The sequence below is a fragment of the Pongo pygmaeus genome, chromosome 13, assembly GCF_028885625.2.
Source record: "Pongo pygmaeus isolate AG05252 chromosome 13, NHGRI_mPonPyg2-v2.0_pri, whole genome shotgun sequence".
Taxonomy (NCBI): domain Eukaryota; kingdom Metazoa; phylum Chordata; class Mammalia; order Primates; family Hominidae; genus Pongo; species Pongo pygmaeus.
Window position 1 is genome coordinate 58,814,456 of NC_072386.2, and position 25,331 is coordinate 58,839,786.

The 25,331-nt window shown below is 41.7% G+C and overlaps 1 protein-coding gene across 13 annotated transcripts in view; it reads left to right on the forward strand.

Moving 5' to 3' along the window:
* The window catches only part of TJP2 (tight junction protein 2), a 160,442-nt gene that overhangs the window by 93,913 nt on the left and 41,198 nt on the right, over positions 1 to 25,331 (forward strand). For 10 of the 13 annotated variants that reach the window (XM_063649582.1, XM_063649588.1, XM_054501546.2 and 7 more), the window contains one exon: positions 22,434 to 22,487. In XM_063649582.1, coding sequence (XP_063505652.1) covers positions 22,434 to 22,487 — 54 coding nt within the window. Of the gene's footprint in view, positions 1 to 14,946; positions 15,169 to 22,433; positions 22,488 to 25,331 lie in introns of those variants that run through there. The other 3 variants (XM_054501547.2, XM_054501556.2, XM_054501554.2) reach the window with 2 other exon arrangements.

A 25,331-nucleotide genomic window follows, 5' to 3' on the forward strand; every position in this document is an offset into this window, starting at 1 on the left:
CCACAATCAGGAATTTGTTAGTCACCTGGTTTTTAAAGATAAATTTCTCTGTGGGCGTTTCTGCTGAGAAATGTGGGGAAACAGGACTGGGCTAAAAATAAAATTAGTTCAGGCATTGCTAAACTTCTAAGTATCATGTTTGTGATGTACTTTTCCAGGAAACATAAATTGGCAATGTTTTGCTCCTTTTTATTACCACAGAAAGAATATTTGCAGTCAGCATGCACGGCCTGAAAGAATATCTCTCGCCTATTAATAGAACAGAAGGAACATACACATGTCTATGTGGGGGAAAAACATCTCATTTGGCTTAGTAGTAAGCTCCAAGTAACAATTGCATTGTTGTTCTGAATTGTCTTTGAGTGCGATTGGATGATTAAATATAAATGTTGACCTGATTGGATTATATCACAGCAACGAACTGTCCTGAAAAAACAGCTGTAACATACCACTCCAGACGGTTACCAGACTTAGTCGGCTGGCTTTATATTTAAGTGTTGTAGAAACTGGGATGCTGTCATTTCTGTTTCTCTGTCTCTTTCATCTGTTCCAATTTGAGATACACTGACTATGTTAGTGTAGTCTGCTACATGGATAGTCCTTTATCTTTCAGCAACATAAGCAACATAAGCTTTTTGATTGAGACGAGCATAATCAAAAAGAATGCTGGGAAACAGTGAACTGTAAAAAATGTCCTCAATTAGATACAGGCTTCAGTGCATGTGTTTATTCTTTCAGAAGATCAGTGTGTTTTCAGTGAGGGTCTAAACCCACTGGCCTGGATTCCACCTCTTGTTGGATGGGTGGTCAGTTTTAACATTAGGGGGTGTTGATTGTGAGCTCTTGAGAGCAGGGCTGGTTCTTTGCATTCCTAGGTAGGCATGAATGTAGAGTAGCTGCTCAGTAAATAGGGGAAGGTGAGAGGAAGAGAAGGGAGAAGGTGAGTCTCAAAAGACTGGAATGTGGTAAGCACACGTTTATCACACTGGGTGTGTATTCTCTCCCCTTTCTTAGAGTATTCCTTGCCTCCTGAAAAAAGCACTTTGCAGGAAATATGGAGATCTTTTGAACCTGTGGTTTTGTATTACTGGACTGAGAAGTCCAAAATATGCATTAGTGGAGCTTATAGAACTGCTCTGAGAATGTGTTCTTGAGTTCTACAAATATTATGGGGTGTGTTGGGGGCTGGCTCACTCCAGCTCAGTTCCCGTGTGTTAAGTGGAACTTCTGATCTGTTGAATGCCTAACCATGACAGAGCCCAGGAGACAAAGTAAGGTGTGGTTTGTTTTGCTGTAAGACCACATTTGGTTAGCTTTTCTCTAGCAAAGCTGGGGAAGGAGATCACAGGGCTGATATAGTGGTAGGCCCTTGGTGTAGATCTCACTGACTTTTCCCAATCAACTAGAGGTAAATGTTAACCCTATTTTATAGGTGGGAAACGGAGGCTCAGAAACATTAAGTAAATTGCCCAGTGTCACACGGCTTGTGTGACAGGGAGGGGATTTGAGCCAAGGTCCATTTGACTAATTTGAAACCTGTAGATTCTGTCAATTCCACCAGTCTCTGCTTTTTAGAATCACAGTGGCAAGAGAATAGGAGAAGCTCAAGGCCCTGTGTTGATTATTAGGAGTTTAAACATCATCTCTGAAAGTGCATAGACATATTTGTATCCCCAGAGAATCTTGAGTAAAAGTAACATATCAATGTCGTCAAGAGATGTCTTCATTCATCAGAGACCTCTGTGTGTTCAGTACTGTATGAGACCCCAAAGACTCTTAAGTTGCCTCTAAGACACAGCCTTATAGGGGGGTATTAAGCGATTACGTATACAGCTAGCTAAAACCACAACTTTATTATAGAAATATTAAGAATATGTCTTATCATGTGAGAGTATTCTTTCTTCAAGACCATAGCCTCTAGTTAGAAATGGCTGTGTTGTCCCATCAACTCCTTCACTCAAAAACTATCATTAATATCAGGAAAAACTTATGGTTACAAACTCCTGGGTTATAGAATTGGAAAGAACAACTTAGATATGCTGTGTTTGGGAGCTTGCCTTGAGGATTGGAATTCCATTGCAAGTTTCCTTGGGGTCAAAGTACATCTCCTAAAACATCAAATACCTCCAAGAGGTTTTAGGCTATCAGACAGCCACACTTTAATGTGGAGTAGACTAGTCAGCTTTCTTCTACTATCTAACTGACACCATACACATTATTAAAGAGATAATTTTGATTGGGGATGAAGATAGGGAATTTTGAAGCCAGAACATTCTGGTGATGGAGCAGATACTGCTGAGATGTTGGCCTCCGGACAGGGTGGAGGAGGAGGACACTGATAACCAGAGCAACCAGCCCAAGGGGTAGAAAGACTTAGAAAGTCTCCACATACAAATTTTGCTTGTTTCCTGTTTTTCCACTGAACCCTGGGAAGGGTGCTTATTTTTCTTCCTCACTGTCTTTCCTCAGGACCCAGAATTGATACGTTAGTCGAGTTTCTGTGGGCAGTCTAAGGTTGTGTTACTATTTAAAATGTTAGTAACATTTTCAGATTCACTGAGATTCTTTCTGAGTGTGGTGGCATATGCCTGTGGTCCCAACTACTTGGAGACTGAGGCAGGCAGGAGGATCGCCTGAGCCCAGGAGTTGGAGGCTACAGTGAGTTCTGATTGTCCTGCGAATAGGAATAGCCACTGCAGTCCAGCCTGGGCACCACAGTGGAGATGCCACTTTTTTTTTTTTTTTTTTAAAGTTTAAGAAAGTTTAAAAAAAAAAAAAGACAAAGAAAAAGGAAAGTTGATTTTTGGTTCTAACTCAGTTGTAACAAACAGTGGATATATGGTTCTGACTACGTTCTAAATTGGACTTGATGGTCAGCAAGGGAAACTTCCAATGCCTATCCCCTCACATTAAAAAACTTCTCCTGGGCCAGGTACGGTGGCTCATGCCTGTAATCTCAGCACTTTGGGAGGCCTAGGTGGGCGGATCATGAGGTCAGGAGATCAAGACCTTCCTGGCTAACATGGTGAAACCCCGTCTCTACTAAAAATACAAAAAGAAATTAGCTGGATGCGGTGGCGGGCACCTGTAGTCCCAGCTACTCGGGAGGCTGAGGCAGGCGAGTGGCGTGAACCCGGGAGGTGGAGTTTGCAGTGAGCCGAGATGGCGCCACTGCACTCCAGCCTGGGCGACAGAGCGAGACTCTGTCTCAAACAAACAAACAAACTTCTCCTATAGCAGTTTGCTTTGAGTTGTGGGTGCCACCTCCCTCACTGTCTTTTTCTGAGGGTACATAAATAAATTGCATCCTAGCTTGAGATCAGGAGCCATGGTTTTTACTTCTCTGTGTCCAACACAATTCTTCTACACAGTGTCTTGCCCAATACATGTGTTGGTAATACTGACATAGTTAATCTTCTTCTTTGAAGATTATCTGAAGCAAGATTTTGACCTTAGGTCAGCTTCCCCTGCAGTATGTGATTGGAAACTGTGAACAAGTTCAGATTTTAGTTTAGGTAAAAATGTAACCAGAGAAGTTGCTACCAAGCATAGTTGACTTTGAGCTGACCTAACTTTTGGATTATGTACTCACTAAGAACTTACCTCTTATTAATTAAACAAATACAAGGAAATAAATAATCCAATAAAAACACTCAAAACAAGTTTATCCCCAAATAGTGTACTTGATGCTAAGGACAGACCTAAAGTTTGTTGAGGATAGAAATGAAAAATGAGGCAAAAGAAACCAGGAATTGAGACGTGTGTGTGCCTGTACCAGCACCCATGTGAGCCCCTCACAGGTAAGGACCCATGGCCCCTACACATCAGTCTTCTGTTACTAACTTTTGCATAAATTGAGTCTGGTGGTTAGCAAGCTACATACAGCCAGCTGCCTGTTTGTTGTTTTTTTCTGCCTGCTAGCTAAGAACAGTTCTTGCATTTTAAATGGTTATATAAGTATCTATATGATCTCCTTGATTTTGCCTCTTGTAGTGGAAAGCCTAAAATATTTATTGTCAGGCCCTTTGAGAAAATGTTTCCTGGCTCCTGCCTCAGACCTCCCGGAAGCAGGGTGTTGGCTTGATTTGTCTCCTGTTCTGCAATCTGGGAATAGTAGATCAGGATGCTGACTTGTGGGAAGATGCTGGCTGCATGAGACGCCCCTGTCTGCAGTCACTCATAGCTTGGAAAAGCAAAAAGGAAAAATGGTTGGATCTGATCTCTGACAGGCAGGTTTGCTTCTGGTTTCAGTGTAGTAAGGTGACCTGATAACAAGGGCCACTTGAGAAGTTGCAAATGCAGATTTCCTCCGTGTTAGGTGGTGGTCAATAAAAGCATATTTTGTTTTTAGGATGTAGAAAGGCTATAAAACTGAAATGTCTTTCTATCTTCAAACATTTCTGTGTTTTTGATGTTTCGGATGTTCCTATTTCTCTGGATTGCAGGATTTCAACTTTGCAACACGTACTGTTGTGTTTCTGAGTTGTTGACTATTTCAGTTCCAAACAGTTTGTTATTTCCTGTCAGAGGAAACTTCAGAGTAACAATAAAGTGCTGGTGAAGGTTCAAAGGCTTGGAGAAATGAAAAGCAGTGGAGAAATTTTGTGAGGTTCCATTGGCTTAGAAGGTTCAGAAAGGCTTTGTATATATCAGTCATTGTTACTCCAGGTCCATTAGCTGTTTCCAGGCCTTTCTGTGTCCTAAAAACCAACATCATTTTGAGGGTGGAGACTGTGTCCTATGTTGACAGGTCTTTGTTTTCAAAGTTTGATGTACAATAGAGACTAAATGTTCAGTGACTGAATGCAGTTCATTTTTATTTTATTTTATTTTTTTTGAGACAGAATCTCACTCAGTTGACCAGGCTGGAGTGCAGTGGCATGATCTCAGCTCATTGCAACCTCCAACTCACAGGTTCAAGCGATTTTCCTGCCTCAGTCTCCTGACTACCTGGGATTATAGGCATGTGCCACCACGCCTGGCTAATTTTTGTATTTTTAGTAGAGGCAGGGTTTTGCCTTGTTGGCCAGGCTGGTCTTGAACTCCTAACCTCAGGTGATCCACCTGCCTCTGTCTCCGAAAGTGCTGGGATTACAGGCGTGAGCCACCATGCCCAGCCATATGTTTTAAATCTTATATTAAGCTTATACCACTGTTGATTGCCCTTGCTACAGTGGGGCTTATATTAATATTAGAAACACCCCTCATTTGAGTGGTACTTTACAGTTTATAGCAACCTCTACATAAAGCTGGGCATGGTGACACATGCCTGTAATTCCAGCTGCTTGGGAGGCTGAGGCAGGAGGATTGCTCCAGCCCAGAAATTTGAGACCAGCCTGGGCAACATAGCAAGAACTTATATCAAAAAAAAAAACAAAAACTTTCATATTAAATTCTCACTTGATCCTCACCAAGAACCCTGTGAGATGAGTGTTATTCACCGGATGCTCAGAGAACCTAGAGATCATACAGCTGGCTAGTGCATACCAGGAACTTGAACTACTTATAAACTGGAGCAGTCGGAGAAAGCTTGGTGTGTTTGACATTGTCTGTCTCTTGGTCTCCAGGCCCCAAGAGGAAGCAAAAGCCTAATTCATCTTGGCAAATGCCGTAGAAGTTCTTCCTTGGATTTTCTTTCAGTGCACAGTTTTTGGTAGTGGTTTGTTGCTCTCCTTCAGATAAACATTTCTTGATAGTGCAGTTTCTTCCTTCAATATGTTCTTATTCTGGTGTGTACATCCGTTTCTCAGAATGTTTAGTAAACATTTCTGTTGCATACCCTAATGCCAGTTTCTTACCTACTCCTCAGTAATGTGCTGCAGCAGTGGCTTTGGGACCTGGTGTAGACATTATGGGTTGCTTTATTCATTCCTCACAGTGACAAGGGGATCTTGATTGGTGCTAAGTCCTTGGATGGTTCCCTTGGCCTCAGTGACTCTGAGAGAGCCATCACTGCAGGTGTGATCAGTGCCAGGGTCTTCCTTTCTTACTTCTCTCTCACTTTTTTTTTTTTTTTTTGAGATGTGGTCTCACGCTGTCACCCAGGCTAGTGTCCAGTGGCACAGACTCAGCTCACTTGAGCCTCCTGGGCTCAAGCTGTCCTCCCACCTCAATCTCCTGAGTAGCTGGCACTACAGGCATGCGCCACCACGCCTGGCTAATTTTTGTATTTTTAGTAGAGACAGGGTTTCACCATGTTGCCCAGGCTGGTCTTGAACTCTTGAGCTCAGACGATTCACCCACCTTGGCCTCCCAAAGTGCTGAGATTACAGGCATGAGCCACCGTGCCTGGCTTTTATTGTAATTTTTAAAGTCTATTTCTAATTTCATCTAAATTATGTTTTGAAATTTTCAATTCATGGGGAACCGGCTGTCTCTCCTTTTTTATTTCTGCATGACTGCACCACCTAGTGGATAATACATCTGTTATCAGGCAGTGGCCTTTGATGATTTCCTATTACTACAAATTCTACAAAAAGGAAAATTGGGTGCCTTTTTATGCTTTTAAATCACATATAATTTCTGCCAGTAATTTTTGTTTCTAGGCAAGTACGGACTTTTTGAGAGGAGCTTAATAACGTTTAATTCAGAATTAAAAAAAAAATGTCAGCCCATATCTGAAGTTTCCCGTGTCACCAATGGGATAAAGATGCAGACTGTCAGTTTCACTCAGTTTATATGATAATGGCATACAAGATAGAAAAATGAGGTCTTTTCTAAGTTTAGAAACAAGGCTATTTCAAACACCTGAACTTTTTTTCTTTATAACTTGCTTCAATTTCATCTGCTCTGTTTTATTAAGTCAAAAGAATTAGGAAGGCTTGTTGATTTGCATTTTCATTATTTTTAGTAGCTTGGCTTTGGCTCCACATTTGATACAGGAAACCTCACCTTTCCCCTCCCTGTCTCTTGTCTTTGCTGCCCCCTGCTTGGATGGAGTATGTTCCAGTATGAGGGAGCAATTGTTTGTTTTTGTCTGTTGATTTCCATTAGGTGCAGTGGGCATTGGTCATTGTGCTAAGTATACCATGCAAGAACACATTCAGTTATCATGTTTATGGTATTTTAAATATGTAACATACTTATGCAGTTGAAACCATAAATTGTAAGATTTTTAGTCTTGTCCATAGATTAACGGTTTAAAATAAAATTATTGTGTCTCTTACAGCTGGTTAAATCAGTATTTTCAAAGTATCAGTTTACTAAGTTTTGTCATGTGCCTCTATAAGGAATTCACAGTCTTTGTCTGTGCTCCCACAGCGTTTTTATTTTTCCTTCCTAGGAAAAATTTTAGAGATTACCAAAAGGATTCTTAAAGTATAAAAATGAATTTCACTGTTTTTGAAAATAAGTACTATTTTTTTCTTAATACCTGGCATTCTGCTCATGGTTGCAGCACTGTAAATTGCTGAAAGTTATAGGTCATTACACATGAAGAGGCTTAAAAATGCCCTTTGATCCATAGTTAACTACAAAATATGGAGAGGGAGCTATATGCACAGTGTCTGCCATGGCATTAGTTATACTAGCAAAAAAATCGGAAATGGCTTAAATGACTGCTAGGGATATGGTTAATTATATAGTAAATGTTGCTATTTACAAATTTAAATTAACTAAAATTAAACATTGCATTCTTCAGTTGCAGTAGCTGCATTTCACATGTTCAGTAGCCACATGTGGCTAGTGGTTACTGTGTTGGACAGCACAGCTATAGAACATTGTCACCATGGTAGAAACTTCTGTTGGAGAGTACTGCTAGACAGGTGCTTCTCAAACATTTTTTTCCCCGTCACCTCCCTGATGGGAGGTGCTTCTCAAACGTTAATGTGCATATTAATCACATAGGGGCTCTAGTTAGAATGCATATTTTTTTCAGTAGGTCCAAGTTAGGGCTTGAGATTCTGTATTTTTAACAGGCTCCCAGGGGTTGGCTATGTAATACCCAAAGGGTGGGGTTCTTGCATTTATTCTCCAATTCTAATAGGAAAGGCATGTGTTTGAAGCTCAGGGCTCCATATGTAGGCTCACTGGCTTTATAGGATTAACCAGGCTCATTGCTAGGTGGTACTAATGTGTCCCTCTTTTCTGTGGGAACCATCCTCTGATGGTGCCCCAGGTCTGGGAGGGAACGGTTGACCTTGTGTGTTTCCTATGGGGCGAGCCTTGATGGTGACATTTAGCTGAGCAGCTCTAATAATTGTTTTTTCAACTTGCCTTTTGACAAAGCCGTTTATAATTATCTTTATCTTGGTGCCTATTATGGGGGTGGTGGTTTGTATGTGTGTTTGTTTTCTTAAAGTGAAGCTATGTTTTAGCGTTATATGAACTTAGTCAGGTTTAAAATCATAGGGTAGACAGGGCTGTGCCTGTGTTGCCAAATTAGCACCTTCCTTTTGGCTTATTAATGGCTTCTTTGTAATTACAAATAAGAATGATCTGTTTATAGGTTAGCTTAGTGTATCAGAACTAGGAACATAGAGGTCTTAAATGTAACTATCACTGATTTTTTTTTTTTTTTTTTTTTTTTGCCTCATATCTTATGAAAACTGGACTCATGCAAATTTGTATTCAAATTGTGACCAGGCACCTGTTAGCTGTGGGGCCTTGCCATGGGCAAGTTCCTTGAGATCTCAGGCCTTCTATTTTTGTATGTGAAAAAATCAAGAGTAGGGTTAGGGTATAGGGTTTTTGGAGGATTAATAGGCAATAGCCATGAAGTACTTAGCACGGTGTCTGGCATATTGTTAATGTCCAATCAGTGATGATGTGTTTCAGGCCCCCCCTTTTCCATGGTGTTCACAAAGGCATAGGCATGAGGGAGCTTGTGCGTGTATACCAAAGCAGACTATTCCAACAGCCAGAAATAAAATCTGACCCGCCTCCCTTCCTGCACCCTCTCCTTACCAACTCACTGCAGAAGACTTATTGAGCTGTGTCGACTGGACCCAGGCCAGTGGCGTGGAAATAGCTATCATGCTTGTGAAGATGTTCTGAGTTGTCAGAGTGATGGAATCCATGATTGGTCTGGTGCCCAGGCACCAACAATCATGTTTTTGTTTGTGTGTTTGTTTGTTTTTTAAGAGACAGGGCCTCACTCTGTCACCCAGGCTAGAGTGCAGTGGTGCCATCATAGCTCACTGCAGTCTCAAACTCCTGGGCTCAAGCAGTACTCTCTCCGTGGCCTCCCAATGTGCTGGGATTACAGGCATAAGCCACTGAGCCCAGCTGGGATTTCTTTTGGTGTGAAGGCCAGTGATCAGTCACTAGTAGGTTTTGGAAGGCACAATAGGTGTGTAGTGGAGTGGCAAGGTTCTTCAGTGGAAAGGGTGTAAGCTTTCTAGTCACACCAGCCTGAGTTAGAATCTGTCCTCTGCCAATTTTTACTTGTATGACCTCAACCAACTTACTTTACTTCTGACTTCAGTGTCCTTTCTGTAAAATGAGTCTATTAATAATGATATTGAAAATAGCTAAAATTGAGCATGTACTATGTGCCAGGCATTACCTTGATTTCTCTACATGCACTGTCTGATTAAATTCTCACAACAACCTGAGAGAGGTGGGTCTTGTTACGGCTACTGCCTCTGCTTTACAGATGGAGGAAACTGAGGCAAGGAGAAGTTAAGTAACTCGCCCAAGGTAAAGGGTGGGGCATGGATTTGAATCCACACTTTCTGACTACAGACTCTACGATGCGATCTTTTTTTTTAAACAGCTTTATTGAGATATAATTCATATACCATACAATAAAAGTATGCAACCATTGGCTTTTAGTACTGTATATTCACAGAGTTGTGCGGCCATCACCACAATTCATTTTAGAACATTTTCTTCACCCCAAAAGGAAACCACATACCCATTAGCAGTCACTCCTCATTTCCCCCAAACTCCCGTAGTCTTAGGGAACCAGTAATCTTTCAGCCTCTGTGGATTTGCCTCTCCTTGACATTTCACATAAATTTGTCATTTTATGTCACATCATTTGTCATTTTATGTCTGATTTCTTTTGCTTGTTACATATATATATACACATATATACACATATATACATATATACACATATATATACATATATACATATATACACATATATACATATATACATATATACACATATATATACATATATACATATATACACATATATATACATATATACGTATATATACACACATATATACATATATACGTATATATACACACATATATACATATATACATATATATACACATATATATACATATATACATATATATACACATATATATACATATATACATATATATACACATATATATACATATATACATATATATACACATATATATACATATATACATATATATACACATATATACATATATACACACACACACACACACACACATACACACACACGTTTTCTGGAAGCAGAGTCTCACTCTGTCGCCCAGGCTGGAGTGCAATGGCACAATCTGGGTTCACTGCAACCTCTGCCTCCCCAGTTCAAGTGATTCTCATGCTTCAGCCTCCCCAGTAGCTGGGATTACAGGTGCCACCACACCTAGCTAATTTTTTGTGTTTTTAGTAGAGATGGGGTTTTACCAGGCTGGTCTTGAACTCCTGAATTCAAGTGATCCACCTGCCTCAACCTCCCACAGTGCTGAGATTACAGGCGTGAGCCACCGTGCCTGGCCCTGCTTATATTATTTTTAAGGATCATCCATGTTGTAGCATGTGTAGATACTTTGGTCCACCTTATTGTTGAGTAACAGTTCATTGTATGGATATACCACATTTCGTTTATCCAGTCATCAGTTGATGGACATTTGGGCTGTTTCCACTTGTTTATTTTAAATAATACTGTTATGAACATTTGTATACAAGTTGTTGCGTACACATGTATTTTCAATTTTCTTGAGTTCTGTGATGTACTTGTTGGTTTTGTTTTTCTTTTTTTCTACCATGTGTTCATAATGCTCTTCTGAGAGGAAGAAAACAGACTTTATTACTTGGGAGTGGTCAGCTTATTTGCTGCTACAAGCATCATGACTTGGGGTGATTTGTCTTTCTGTCCACAGGGCCAGGTGCATGGTTGCTTTTGGGTCTATGAATATGGAAGCTAGGAATCTTTGAGAAGGCACATCCTTAAACCCATAAGCTCTTCTCATGGAGGTAGCTGTCCACCACAAAATGTCCTTCTGATGCCACTGGTAGAACAAGTACTGGTTGGAGCAGGCTGCAGTTGTTCTTATGTTCTGATGGCCATCCTCTACTGTCCCCTCCCCCTTTTCTTTGTCAGGTCTTTGCCCTGTGCTATTCTTTGGACCCTGAACAAACCCTTTTCCCCACCCCCCTAATCCTGTCCTTTCCTTCAGACCTCATCTCGGTGTCCCTGGCTCATGGAAACCCTCCCTGGCCAACCTGCCTTGATCAGACACTGGCTCCTGCAAAGCTTCCTGAGGGCAGTGCTTTATTTGTTTTGCTCTTCATTTGTTCCTCAGAGCACATTGCACTTGATTGACATTTGTTGAATGAATGAGTAAAGAATTAGTGATGGCATATTTGCATACCCATGTTCATGGCAGCATTTTTTACTATAGCCAAGAGGTGAAAGTAACCCAAGTGTCTGTTGACAGATGAGTGGATAAACAAAATATGTCATATACATACAATGGAATATTATTCAGCCTTAGAAAGGGAGGAACTTCTGACATACACCACCACGTAGACGAACCTTGAGGACATTATGCTATGTGAAGTAAGCCAGTCACAGGAAGACAAATCCTGTGTGAGTCCACTTATATGATGTGTCTAATGTAGTCAAATTCATAGAATCACAAAACAGAATGGTGGTTGCCAGGAGCTGAGGGGAGAGGGAAAAGGGGGGTTGTTTGATAGGCAAGAGTTTCAGTTTTGCAAGATGAAGGATTCTTAAGTTCAGTATATTTTGAAGTGTGAATATACTACTGTCTTAGTCAATTCCTACTCCTGTAACTGGGAAATTTATAAAAAACAGAAATTTATTTGCCCACAGTTTTGGCTGGGAAGTTGAAGATCAAGGCAACAGCAGATTTGGCATCTGGTGAGGGCAGCTCTCTCCTTCCAAGATGGTGCCTTGTTGCTGTATCCTCACATGACAGAAGAGGTGGAAAGCAAGGGGGTTTAGCTTGGTCCCTCCAGCCCTTTTGTAAGAGCACAAATCCCATTCATGAGGTTGGAGCCCTCTTAATCACCTCCTAAAAGCTCCACCCCTTAACGCTTACTGCATTGGGTCTTAGGTTCCAGCATATGAGTTTTGGTGGGACACATACATTCAAACCTTAGCAGGTGCTACACTGTCTACCCTTGAAAAATGAGAGGTTAGGAGTGCCGACCCTCACACAGTCAGAAATCCATGTGTAACTTTTGACTCCCCAAAAACTTAACTAATAGCCTGCTGTTTACCAGAAACTTTACCGTAACATAAACAGTCAATTAACACATTTTATATGCTATATGTATTACATACTGTTTTCTCATGATAAAGTAAGCTAGGGAAGAGAAAATACATTTATTACTCACTAAGTGGAAGTGGGTAGTCCTAAAGGACTTTATCCTGATTGTCTTCATGTTGAGTACGCTGAGGAAGACAACGGTTTGGTCCTGCTGTGCCCAGGCGGCAGAGGCGGAAGAGGTGGAGGAGGTGAAGGGGAGGCAGGGGAGGCAGGCACACTCTGTATAACTTCTGTTGAAAAAAACCCATGGATAAGTGGACCAGGGCAGTTCAAACCTTGCTGTTCAAGGGCCAACTGTACTTAGAAATGGTTAAGATAATAAATTTTAGGTTATATATTTTTCAGCACAATTAAAAAAAAGAATTAGTGCTGCTAGAAACTATGAGCTCTGGAAATCACTGTAGAAGAATCTGGAATTCTTAAATTCTAGGACACCTCTGACTTCTGGGTAGTATGCATGAACTCAAGGGAAAGAAGTATTTATTTCCTCATGAGGGTAAGCTCAGGTGTTTTCCTTAGGACTGTCAGAGTGAAGGAGTGGGCTGGCCTGAACCCTCCCCGAGTTGCCTGGGTTCTCAGGCTCCTCTGCACCTGGGGCTAGTGAGCCAGCCCATGGGCCGAACCTGGCTGGTGTGTACAGAGCCTGCACATGTCTGTAGCTGGGTTGAGGTTCGGACACTTGCTTAGATTCCAAGGTCCTCCTTTGTACCCATTTATTTATATAATAAATAATAATGTATTATTATTATTTTTTTGAGACAGAGTTTCACTCTTGTTGCCTAGGCTGGAGTGCAATGGTGGGATCTTGGCTCACTGCAGGGTTCAAGTGATTCTCTTGCCTCAGTCTCCTGAGTAGCTGGGATTACAGGCACCCACCAACACGCCCGGATTTTTTTTTGTATTTTTAGTAGAGACGAGGTTTCAACATGTTGGCCAGGCTGGTCTTGAACTCCTGGCCTCAGGTGATCCTCCCACCTCAGCCTCCCAAAGTGCTGGGATTATAGGCATGAGCCACTGTGCCCAGCCTGGATATTTTTTTTTTGAGACAGGGTCTTGCTCTATGGCCCAGGCTGGAATGCAGTGGCCTGATCTCAGGTCACTGCAACCTCCACCTCCTGGGCTCAGGTGATTCTCCTACCTCAGCCTTCCAAGTAGCTGGGACTACAGGTGTGCACCACCATGCCCAGCTAATTTTTCTATTTTTAGTAGAGATGGGGTTTCACCATGTTGGCCAGGCTGGTCTCGAACTTCTGGGCTCAAGCGATCTGCCCATCTAGGCCTCCCAAAGTGCTAGGATTACAGGCGTGAGTGACTGCGCCTGGCAAAGTGTAGGATTTGAAACATAAACTTTTATTCACTTTTGATCTCATTTAACTGTCACAACACGAAGAACTCAACTGAGAACTTACTCTCATAGACTCTTAGGGAAGGACACACACATTTCCCAGTGCCTGTCCAGCGCCAGCATGAGTGCTTTGTAGAGATTGCCTCATTTCTTGCCGACATTGCCCTTCTGAAGTGTAGATGGTTTTATCACCACTGTATAAAGAAGGGTATAGTGTATCCAACGACCCACAGCTAAGTGACAGGACAAGGATCTCACTCCAGATCTTGTGACTTTAAAAATCACTTTCTTGGCTCTGCTTCGCCTTGTTTCCTAGATGGTGGCCATCTCATGGTCCAGATTTATATACATCTCAGCCTCAAATCAAATGGCACACTTTCCATTTGCAAGCTGTTTGGCCCAGCCCATTGGCATATAACATACACTGTGGTAGCAAGAATTGGCCAGAGGCTCCCCAAGACCAGGCTTCTGAATTCCTAACCCCAGCTCCCAAGCCCCAGGCATCCCATAAAACCTTTGCTAGATGTTCAGAAACGTAAAATTTGCTTCTCAACCCCTCCCTTCTCCCCAGGTGGTAAAGATAAAGAAAAAGACGGCTGGGCTCTTTGTTATTCTTTTATCTGCTAAGTTTACAAAAAGGTTAGATAGTGGAACTTTGCTGAGCAAGCATTCTGTCCCTGAGTTGTCTCTGAGCAGCACCAAATGAGTCTTATCTTCCCCTTGTTATCTCCAAGGATGTAAAACATTTTCTTTTCATGCTTTTTAATTTCTATGTAACATTAGCCATTCAGTTGACCTGAAACATTGCTAGTTTATTTCTAGCTGGCGTACGTGTGTGTGTGTGTGTGTGTCTGTGTGTATCGGAGGGTCTATACTGTATAAATAAATACTTCCCTAAATATTCTTTTCCATAGTGTTGCTCTAAAGTGTCTCATTTACTCAATACTGTCAACTTAGATGCTGAATCATTTTATGTGCCTAAAAGAAATATCTACTCGGATGCTCTAGTTCCCTGGCAAGGGAGAGAGAGGGAGAAAAAGAAAGCTGTTAAAGTAGTGCAAATCCAAACTGCTTTCTTTTTTGCTCATAAGTAGTGCTTTTCAAAGCGTTTGGCATCCCTGCCGTATGGATGTGTCACTGTGTGAGATGACAACAGGATTTGCTGGAAATGTGGGCCACTATTGTATCCGCCTTACGTAACCACGTGGAGTGATGGAAATGGGTGAGCAGCCCGGGATGTAGGCGGTGGCCTGGCCCATGCATCTCCAGAGACCATGAAGACTGCTCAAGCCCTGCATAGGATGTGGATCCAGGCTGTTAAAAAGTTGAGGAGATGGAAAGGCCGTGTGAGTCCCTCTGCAAATTCTCCCCTTGTTTCCCCCAACCTTTCCTCATGGGAAGGGGAGGGAAGCAAAACCATTCTCACAGTGACTCCTTTATCCTCAGATTGATTTGTGCTTCTGGCATCTTTCAGCAACAAATTGTGAGATTGTAGGTTGTAGTCACTGGTGGGTTTTTAAAAATACTTGCATTAATTTTAGCAGATCTATGTGAAACTGATAGCCTCTTACTGGATCTGTGGATCAAAGGCTGCTGTTTTCCATGTGCTAGGAATCTGTAATGGTTTTGCTTCCTGGGTAGAGCTTAACATACCGGCTTTTGTGTTTGTTCATGTTTGAGAATTTCTTGTTTTGGGATAAAACTTTTTGCTTTCTTACACTGCAGAAATCTATATTCTTATGTCTAGGCTTCTAACTTAGAAGAAAAAGTGTTTTTCACATGTTCTTTTTTCCTCTTACAGTTTGAACATGTATGAGTATTTACTTTTATGGCTTGAGACTTTTATGAAGCATGTCCCTTATGTGGACAGCTTTCGATTAATCTTTGGTTTTAGCTTTGACCTCCTTCACTGGGCAGCAGCAGTCTGTGGCTACAGAATCTAAAAGCCGCCTGTTCAGGGGGACTTTGGGCAGTGAACACTTAGGTATCTGTTTTGGGGTTGGCTTTTAACACGTTTCTACATTCTTTATGTAAAATATATAGGACTTTTACTTGTCTGGCCAAGATTTTTCAAAGGAAAAAAGCTTTATAAAAAGTAGATTAAAAAAACCACAACAAATAACTATTTGCCTTAGTTCCTTTCTCTTCTTTTGTCACACAAAAACCTTACTGTTAAAGCATTAAGTTTTTTTGTTTATGGTAGAAAAGTTAGCTCACTTTTAACTTTCCATGAGGTCTAAGAATGACCTGTTACGATATAAAGGGGGTTGTCACGAACACTACTTACATGAAAAGTAAAAGTGATAAGGAAAGATGATGAAAGCACATTGAAGATCCTCCTGATGGATAGAATGTTGATACTTGGATTAAAAAGGTGGCTTGGCGTTTTCTGCACGCACCTCCCCTGACAGCTCCCCAGACCTAACCTGTGTTCCCATTCTGCCCACCGCACCTGCCTTGCTTTACACTCTTTGCCCCTTTCAAATTACTGGTACTCACCATCCTTCCAGTTGGAATTATTATACCCTCTTCACTTTGCAAAATTCTAACTGCATTTAAAAATTTGCTGTTAAATATACTTGTACCTCTTGGTATTAGATCCTTCACCAGGAGTCAGTATTCACTTTGGTGTTCACCCACTCATCTCTCTATTTTTTATTTATTTATTTATTTTATTTATTTATTTATTTTGAGACGGAGTCTTGCTCTGTTGGCCAGGCTGGAGTGCAGTGGCGCGATCTCGGCTCATTGCAAGCTCCGCCTCCCGGGTTCAAGCCATTCTCCTGCCTCAGCCTCCCGAGTAGCTGGGACTACAGGCACCCGCCACCACACCCGGCTAATTTTTTGTATTTTTAGTAGAGATGAGGTTTAACCATGTTAGCCAGGATGGTGTTGATCTCCTGACCTCGTGATCCACCCGCCTTGGTCTTCCAAGTGCTAGGATTACAGGCGTGAGCCATCACGCCCGGCCTCATCTCCCTATTTTTTAAACTGATGAAATGTTTGGTACTATAAAAGAATTAAATATCTAAATCATGGAGCATAATAATTAAACAAATGCCATGAGCCCATTACACATATCTGCAGACCATCACCAAGACCAAACATGAGGGAAATTTGTGTACCTCCTACCACACTCTGCCTCCTGCCCAGGTAACCTCATCCTGAATGTTGTATTTTTCATTTCCTTGCTTTTTCTTTATATTTTCACTGCATGCATGCGTACACACACACGCCCCTAAACAATATAGATTAATTTTGTTGGCAGTTTTTTACTGTAGTGAAAAACGCATAACAAAATTTACTGTCTTTACCATTTGTAAATATACAGTTCAGTAGTGTTAAGTATATTCAAGTTGTTGTAAAACATTGTTTTTTGAACTATATAAAAATGGTATCACACTCTACAAATCCTTCTGGGGTGTTTTTCGCTCAACTTTATGTTTGAGATGCATCCCTTTTGTGGTGGTCTATGTGACTGGTTTGTTTGTCTTCATTGCAATATAACATTGTATTTTAATAATGTATCAATTTGTCCATCCTGCCCTTGAGAGACACTGGGATATTTTCCAGGTTTTGGCCGTTGGGAGCATTGCTGCTGTGAATACTCTATACATGTATCCTTGTGCATTTAGTCACACAGTTCTCTGAGGGCCTCTGCCTGGGTAAAGGACTGGGTCGTGGAATGTGCATACCTTTAATTCTGATATATGCCTGCTCTTTGTGTGGGCCTGCCTGTAAAGCTCCCCGTCGTGCTAAGCAGCTACCTGCTGTCATTCAGAGAGAGGTCAGATATTGCTAGCAAGTCTGATCTGCGCATAGCCAAGCACAAGGTGGATGGGACCAGAGCCCGGTGGCCTAGTTTGAATGTCATGACCACAGCTCTCAGCTAAGCTGCTGCACCCTGGCAGTCTGTGCCCAGGGATGTTCCTAGAGCTGATGTTCTGAGGAATAAGGATGATTATGTGGGGTGCTCTGTGTTTCTGAAAAATTATATAAATGAGGCAGGAAAGACACTGAGTAGTTCGCTCTTTGGGTACACTTGTAGTTAGTTGGTAAGCTGCCCAAGGGCTTTGGCGATTTTATTCACTGATGTCTCTGAAGTGCCACAAACCACTTGCTTGGCAGAAGGTGGATGCTTAATAAATGTTTTTGCATAAATGAACAAATGAGTGCATAGTGAAGAGTTTTCTGTGAGACTTTCCCAAAAAGTCACAGTTCTGTAGGCTAAATATACATAGTTATGGTGTATTTTTAATGCTCAACAGAGCTACTAAAATTTATTTTTGCTCTAGTTCCCTACCTTTACAATTAAGATTTTCTATTTATCACTTGGCTTAGCGGAGCATGTATTCTTTGAATATTATGTTAAGTAGCTAATGGCTAATTTTACTACCTGTTAACCATAGGTAAGAAGAAGCCTTGCAGTCTGATTGGTTTCAGGCACCAGGCAAGTTAATAGCAAGGTCTGATTGGTGGTGGTAGTGGTAGGAGATTAATCGTCTCTCTGACAAATTTAAATTACCCTTGCAGGCAGCACAGGACGCTTAAAGATAGTTGCATCCCATTATTGAAGGTCTGTGAATTTCAAAAGCCAGATTCATTCTACTTGAGCCACATTTAAAAAATAAAATTTTCAGGAACTCATTTATTTGGCTAAATGATAAACAAATTTAAATCCAAAACTTTGAAGAGTTTGTAGTTTTAAATTCCAAAATATAAATGTATTTTAAAAGTAATGTACTCATAAAAATATTCTCTATAATAGCACAGCTCCTTGGGATATTTAACTTTTTTTTGGTATGTAGCATTGCCCAATCCTGGGGATGATTGTCATAGTCCCAGTTAGTTTTTTTTCCTGATAATTTTAAAGTAAGTTTTGTGGGGAGGGTGCCATGTGATTTTTTTCCCCCCTTAATTCATGGGGCTATAACTATATCCAAAGAAGGGTTGGCAAATATATTTATTTTACCACAACTTCTAGATTAATTCACTTTGTTGAAATTTGACAGCTTTAAGGTACAAGAAGGCATTGAGAAGATGAGCTTGGAGAAGTGGGCATGCTTATAAGGTCGTTTCTAGGTGGTAGTGGCTTAGTTTTACTAAGGCAACATCTAAAACTGAAGTTGGCAAGGAGTTAGTAAGGTGTTCTACGGAAATGGAAAAGGGCAACCAATTCTGACTTACTGCAGGAGTTCAGTTGAGTATCTGCTTTATTTTTCTTTTCTTTGTTGTTTTTTTTTTTTTGAGACGGAGTCTCGCTCTGGAGTGCAGTGGCGCAATCTCAGCTCATTGCAACCTCCACATCCCAGGTTCAAGTGATTGTCTTGCTTCAGCCTCCCGAGTAGCTGGGACTACAGATATGCGCCACCACGCCCGGCTAATTTTTTGTGATTTTGGTAGAGACAGGGTTTCACCATGTTGGCCAGACTGGTCTTGAACTGCTGGCCCCAAGTGATCCACCTGCCTTGGCCTCCCAAAGTGTTGGGATTATAGGCGTGAACCACCACGCCTGACCCGGTTTCTGCTTTCTGTTTCCATTTAAGAAAACTTTTTGGCCGGGTATGGTGGCTCACACCTGTGATCCCAGCACTTTGGGAGGCTGAGGCGGGTGGATCATCTAAGGTTGGGAGTTTGAGACCAGCCTGACCAGCATGGTGAAACCCCGTCTCTACTAAAAATACAAAAATTAGCTGGGCGTGGTGGCGCATGCCTGTAATCCCAACTACTCGGGAGGCTGAGGCAGGAGAATCGCTAGAACCCGGGAAGCGGAGGTTGTGGTGAGCCCAGATCGTGCCATTGCACTCCAGCCTGGGCAACAAGAGCGAAACTCCATCTCAAAAAAAAAACAAAAAAAAAACTTTTTAACAAATATGTACAACTTCATTAAAATCTTGGAAAATTTGTTATGCTGCCACATATTGGAAAATGCTGTTTTAGACACAGACGGAATTCCAGAGAGGTATGGCTATAGAGCACATCTAGAAAGTCAGACCATGGGCACCTGAGTTTTTAGTCCACCCACCTCACGTATGCTATCAAAGAAGCAGAGAGCCACGAATTGGATAGAAACTTTCTGTAAGAAAATTCGTAGGCTGGGCACGGTGTCTCACACCTGTAATCCCAGCATTTTGAGAGGCTAAAGGCAGGCGGACCATTTGAGGTCAGGAGTTCGAGATGAGCCTGGCCAACATGGCGAAACCGTGTCTCTACCAAAAATACAAAAAATGAGCTGGGTGTGGTGGCGCACAACTGTAATCCCAGCTACTCGGGAGGCTGAGGTATGCCAATGACTTGAACCCAGGGGGCAGAGGTTGCAGTGAACCTAGATCACACCCCTGCATTCCAGCCTGGGTGACAGAATGAGACCCCGTCCCCCCCCAAAAAAAAAGTAAGTAGCAGCAGTCAGTGCTTCAGTTATATTAATTGAATGATGAATGAATAGTGTATCCATCTCTTGATGTATTAAAAAGAAAAAACTTTGAGTGCCTACTCTGTGTGCCAGACACTGTTGTAGCAGATAATGGGACAAAGATGAGTAGCATATAAAAATTTCACCTGAAAATTCACTTTTATTTTTTAAAATTGAAGGACAGTCGTCACAGTGAACACACTTTAAGTAATTGGGGAGTTTTACATAATTTAGTTAATAATCTTTTGGAATGTTTACATATTTCCTTGTGTTGATGGGCCTTCATTTAATGTAAATCTTGCACTTTTGGGCTGCTTGTGTCCCTGGCACCCCAGGCCCCATTCACCACCCAGTCCCAGGGTTGCTGGTAGCACAGATCTCTCGTTCTGGTATTCTTTTTCAGGTATTTTGAGTTCTTTTTTTTTTTTTTTTTCTTATTAAATATACAGATTGGGTCTCACTATGTTGCCCAGGTTGGTCTTAAACTCCTGCACTCAACTGATCACCCCGCCTCAGCCTCCTGAGTAGCTGGGACTACGGCATGTGCCACCATGCCTGGGTAACTTTAAAAATTTTTTGTAGAGATGTGGTCTCACTATGTTGCACAGGCTGGCCTTGAACTCCTAGGCTCAAGCGATCCTCTCGCTTCAGCCTGAGTGCTGGAAATACAGACGTGAGCCACTGTTTTAATTTCTTAAAACATAAACACATAGTCCGGGCGGCTCGGTGGCTCACGCCTGTAATCCCAGCACTTTGGGAGGCCGAGGCAGGTGGATCACGAGGTCAGGAGTTTGAGACCAGCCTGACCAACATGGTGAAGCCCCATCTCTACTAAAATACAAAAATTAGCTGGGCGTGGTAGTGCGCACCTGTAATCCTAGCTACCCAGGAGACTGAGTCAGGAGAATCCCTTGAACCTGGGAGGCGGAGGTTGCAGTGAGTGAAGATCATGCCACTGTACTCCAGCCTGGGCGACAGAACGAGACTCCGTCTCAAACAAAACAAAACAAAAAACCAACATATATACATATTATAAATACTCCGTTTTTGTCTGTGGCTGGTATTTCAAATATTTAAAGTCTTTGATTTTTCAATTTATGTTTCTTTTACCTCTCACTCATGGTGATGTGGATGTTTAAATTTTGGGCTCATTTCCTTGGATACATACTGTCTGGAGAATCTTTGAGGGCTGTGTTTGAGTATAATCTCTGGAGAGGATTCGTATCTGCCTCTGTGTACCTGGTGGTATGGCCAGTGCAGAACCCCAGTAGGCATGAGTGTTTGGCAGGGGGTGGTCACATCTGTAATATGAATGCCCAAACCTGTGTGAATACAGGTCTGTTGATAGAAATTCTCCAGGGTTTTATTTTTAGTTATTTCCACTCTACCCATAGCCAAGGATGAGACAATCACTGCATCTCCATCTGTGTGCTGGTATTTTTTTCCCCTAATAGATCCACCCAGACCTGATCTCCCACCCTGTTTGGATCCCCAGCCGCCTCTAAATGCCTGCTTCAGTGCTGGCTTATCTCTGTGGTTCTGAGTGTTCTTGGCATTTCTAGCTTTCTCACAGGCAGCCTGCATTTAATGGATTATTATTTTTAAAATGTTACCACCAGTTTTAGTTTTTTCTGGATACCTACTTTGGAATATTGTCAGAGATGGAAGTCCCAGTGGTCCATTTATGAAGACATTGATCTTTCATACCCAGTGATACAGATGGAGAAAAAGTCAAAAGATCCTGCAGATCACCCAATTGGGCATACCCTATGATAAGGCTAAGGATATTTTTAGACATAAACATGCAGAAAACTTGCCTACGAGGTCATCTTTGACAGGAAGAGGGGGAGAATGATTTAAAAAAAAAGAATCTATTTGAAACTAGATATTTTTAAAGGGTTTTATGATGACAATGTTTTGGAATAGTGATAACAAAAGGACTCAGCACTTAACATTCCGTTCTTTTTAGGGTCTGTCTCTCACTGTGTATTTCACTTACCTTTCAAGTATTGTTTCTAGTTTCATTTCATTGACGGAGAGTGTGTTTGAAAATAGGTAGCATAATGAACAAATATTAACTCTTTTTGGTATAGAAAGTGTGAGCTGGACTTTATGTCGAGGCATTTTGAATGATAATTTTATTTCTAGCATTGAAAAGGTTGTGGTTTTCATCAGATTGGTTTTGTTCTTTTAAAACAGGCCCCAGGCATGGAAGAGCTGATATGGGAACAGTACACTGTGACCCTGCAAAAGGTGAGTTCTGCACATTTTATATACTCTACAGTCATGTTCTTGATTTTATGGATCATGGATCTTATTTGTTTTTGCCTACACACAGTTTTGGCTTTTTTTTCCCTTGAGGTGCATAATGCATTATAGATACTAACTGGCAATAATTGCTGTGTTAACAGAGATTTGCATGCTGTTGTATTTTTTGATTAAGGACTGTTTAATATAGAACATTTTAGAGGTTATTTAGTGTATACTCTTATCTCCAGATAGAACAGGTTATGAAAGAGAGAAAAGAAAGGGAAGAATGAAAACGACCTGTACTGTTTAAGGATGTTGAGGGAGCTTTTTACAACTTCTGTAATTTTAATTATGACATATTATACATACCTTATAACTCTTAAAAAGTGTAGCATCCAAGAGACTGTAAGTCATTTGTGTGAGGCTGAGCTGGAGAACTGCACTCGTGGTTCCGCATTTTTTTTTTTTTTTTTTTTTTTTTTTTGAGACAGAATTGCACTCTTGTCGCCCAGGCTGGAGTGCAGTGGTACAATCTCGGCTCAGTGCAACCTCCGCCTCCCCGGTTCAAGCAATTTTCCTGCCTCAGCCTCCCAAGTAGCTGGGATAACAGGTGCCTGTCACTATGCCCGGCTAATTTTGTGTTTTTAATAGAGACGGGGTTTCTCCATGTTGGTCAGGCTGGTCTCGAACTCCTGACCTCAGGTGATCCACCTGCCTCGGCCCCCAAAGTGCTGGGGTTACAGGCGTGAGCCACCGCGCCCAGACAGTTCCGCATTTTTATTCCATCAAGCTGCCTTCCAGTCATCATCACTGTGTTTTTCCTGGTTTTTCTGCAGGGTTTCTTCTTCTGGCTCTGAATTCCTCCAAGGTCTGTCATCTCCTAGAGGGACTATAAGTTCCTCATAGGAAGAGTTTTCCTTTGACCCTCAGAACTGTGAGCTTCAAGCTTTGTCTTCTATGAAAATTAAAGACATTCCTGAATTTAATGTTTATTGAATTAATCCAGGTAGAAAAAAATGTCTGCGGGCCAGTGCCCAGGTGCCCAGACTTCCAGATCAGTAATCACAATTTCTTCATTTGGGGGGTTTTGTCTGCTTAGGTCTTATTTTTCAAGTCTCCTCATCTTTCTGACTCTCTTCTGCCCTTTCCCTGAGCATTTCATGCATTCCTTGAGTTGTGGACCCAAAATTGGCAGAGGTCAGAGATTTTTTTAGGCTTGGCATAGAGGATGGAGCTGCCTCTGTCTAAAACCAGGTGCCGGCTGGTGGTGCTGCCAAATCCAAAGCCGTGTGATTAATAGACAACACCCCCAACCTGTTTTGAGTTTGTAATTGTGTATAATCAGTCAGCATAGTGGGCCTCACGTGGGAAACTTTCCTTGGAAAGGAAGATTTTCTTTTAGTCTCGGAGTGAATTTTTATATAATTGAACCTAGATTTAAGAATATACAGTCACATATACTCATATTATCTGGATGTAACTGGGCTTAGATATATATATTTTTTTTGAAATGGAGTCTCATTCAGTCGCCCAGGCTGGAGTGTAATTGCATGATTTCAGCTCACTGCAACCTTCACCTCCTAGGTTCAAGTGATTTTCCTGCTCCAGCCTCCTAAGTAGCTGGGATTACAGGGGTGTGCCACCACGCCTGGCTAATTTTTGTATTTTTAGTAGAGATGGGGTTTTGCCATGTTGGCCAGGCTGCTCTCAAACTCCTGGACTCAAGCAATTCACCCTCCTTGGCCTCCTTGGCCTCCCAAAGTGCTGGGATTACAGGTGTAACCGCACCTGGCCCAGGCTTAGCTTTTTAAAACACAAATGAATTAGGATTATGGATTATCTATGCTCACCATTGTGCATTGCTAGACTGATCATGGATGTAATAAATCTTATTTCTGATCTTCCATGCATGTAGAAAAGGGTTTAGTGCTTTGCTTTCTCATGAGAGCTCAACACACATTTTATGTTCAAATTTTATCTTTAAAATCCATTTATGGGCCAGGCGCAGTAGCTCACGCCTGTAATCCCCACACTTTGGGAGGCGGAGACAGGCGAATCACAAGGTCAGGAGATCGAGACCATCCTGGCCTACATGGTGAAACCCTGTCTCTACTAAAAATACAAAAATTAGCTGGGCGTGGTGGCCCATGCCTGTAGTCCCAGCTACTCAGGAGGCTGAGGCAGGAGAATCACTTGAACCTGGGAGGCGGGGGTTGCAGTGAGCCAGCACCACTGCACTCCAGCCTGGCAACAGAGCAAGACTCCGTCTCAAAAAAAACAAAAACAAACAAATCCATTTACTTCTTTTTCACTGTATGTTGAAATGAAACTACCAACTCATCTACTTTGAAGTTAAAGGTATACTTTAAAAATAAAATTTTAGGCAGCCATAAGAAAGAACGAAATCATGTCCTTTGCAGCAACACGAATGCACCTGGAGGCCATTATCCTAAGCAAATTAATGCTGAAACAGAAAACCAAATACTGCATGTTCTCACTTAGACGTGGGAGCTAAACATTGGGTACACACGGACACAAAGATAGGAACAGTAAACACTGGGAATTCCAAAAGTAGGGAGGGAGGGAGAGGAGCAAAGTTTGAAAAACTACTTCTTGGGTACTGTGTTCGGTACTTGGGTGACAGGATCATTAGAAGCCCAAACCTCAGCATCAGACAATACCCATATATAACAAAACTGCACATGTACTCCTGAATCTAAAAGAAAAATAAAAAGGATTGGCTAGCACTGTTGTGGTTTTTTTTTGTTTTTTAGAGACTTCTCCAGTTGCCCGGTTTAAAGTGCAGAAGCTGCCTTGGCTTGTTGCAGCCTTGACCTCACAGGCTCA